Below are 1,646 nucleotides of genomic sequence, written 5' to 3'. Positions count from 1 at the left end.
GCAGGAGCTAGATCTGTTTTACAACAGACCTAAATAATCACCAGTTAGTTTCTATTGCAGGCAAACATACTTTCTGTGAAGTCTGATAGTACTAGAAGGAGTTAGTCCTAAGTAACATTGCAGCAGATTATTAGATAACCTCTAACAGCATCCTCTAATTAGAGTTCTTATGATACAATTTCATCCTGTAATTAGTTGAGATTGGCTGCTTCCTTTTGCAGCTTATTAGTGGCAACACAGCTGTAGAAGTGAATCCACTCTCATTTGTCAAACCTTTTTAAGTCTTCTGCCCCCTCCCCTGCTTTTTCTTTACTTTCCTTTTGGGTTTCTGCAGCTCAATTTGGTGTCTAGCGTCACCATGTCTAAGAACATGTTGGAGACATCCCCACAGAGCTTACCTCAAACTCCCACAACACCAACGGCCCCAGTCACCCCAATTACCCAGGGACCCTCCGTAATCACCCCAGCCAGTGTACCCAATGTGGGAGCCATTCGAAGAAGACATTCAGACAAATACAACATTCCCATGTCATCAGGTAGGACACTTTGGATCAATACTTTTATTTTGATATTCCCCAAATTTACGTTATAACTAAAATGTCGTAGAGGCAAATTGAGGGTGTCAAAGAGGTGTTTAATACAGATCATTTTAAAAGAATTTTTTTCATCTCTGATTTATTTTGCCAATGATTATAAAGAAATTGAAAACTGAAAGAAAAGAAGCTCTGAAACAGTCTTGTTTTAGCATAAGAAGTTAATACTGGATATGTGAAAAGGGGTGGGTATTAGTGATGATATATACTCCTTTAGCTGCTGTCAGCCTGTGCTAACCATATTTAGTTCTGTATATATGTGTTAGTGTACTACTTCTCTGCTAACCAGAGAAAAATCCCACAAAGGAATGTTTTAGGTGGGAAATAAGAGAGGGCAGGGAAGGAGATGGCTGACCGTCGCTGTACGACCATGTAAGAAAATATTCAGGTGGCACATTTTAAAACGGTCTTACTGCTGGAAGCACGCTGGGTGGCTGGGTACACCACTACTGGTGTACATTAAGCGACCGCCGGGGCATGCTTCATTCGCACTTTTACGTCGAGGTAGCACAGAAAAGACTTTTTGGTATAATGTCTGCGGCCTTTTGTGCGTTCCTGAGTAAATAGTTCCTTTGAAAATTGCTGTGAGCACATAGGAGACAACGTCATCAATCATAATACACAATGCAGGCTGCTAATAACATTAACGTACAGTTTGTATGGTTTTATTTTACAGAAATTGCCCCAAACTATGAATTTTATAAAAATGCAGATGTCAGACCTCCATTTACTTATGCAACTCTCATAAGGCAGGTAAGTAGAGAGAAAATTAAGTTTGCCTGATTAAATTAAAATTCATTAATGCTTAAAGTAAGGCTTGGTTGAGAAAGTGTCATCCAGTCTAGTTAGTAAACCATTATTTTATGTCACTATGTATCTTGTCTCATTTCAGGCTATCATGGAATCAAGTGACAGGCAGTTAACACTTAATGAAATTTACAGCTGGTTTACACGGACATTTGCTTACTTCAGGCGTAATGCAGCAACTTGGAAGGTAACTTCTTTGCCGGCAGTTTAAAGATGCCTAGCGCAGTTCCTTACAGATAGCACAAG

At 39.6% G+C, this 1,646-nt stretch overlaps 1 protein-coding gene across 1 annotated transcript in view; it reads left to right on the top strand.

The window, feature by feature from the left end:
* FOXP2 (forkhead box P2) overlaps nucleotides 1-1,646 on the top strand; it is a 68,542-nt gene that overhangs the window by 30,196 nt on the left and 36,700 nt on the right. The window contains exons 9-11 of the mRNA XM_009581493.1: nucleotides 335-536; nucleotides 1,270-1,346; nucleotides 1,486-1,587. Of these exons, the coding sequence (XP_009579788.1) occupies nucleotides 335-536; nucleotides 1,270-1,346; nucleotides 1,486-1,587 (381 nt within the window). The remainder of the gene's footprint in view (nucleotides 1-334; nucleotides 537-1,269; nucleotides 1,347-1,485; nucleotides 1,588-1,646) is intronic.

This window comes from Fulmarus glacialis, unplaced genomic scaffold (genome assembly GCF_000690835.1).
Source record: "Fulmarus glacialis isolate BGI_N327 unplaced genomic scaffold, ASM69083v1 scaffold8827, whole genome shotgun sequence".
NCBI classification, from domain to species: Eukaryota; Metazoa; Chordata; class Aves; order Procellariiformes; family Procellariidae; genus Fulmarus; species Fulmarus glacialis.
This window is presented reverse-complemented; position numbering and strand designations above follow the sequence as displayed.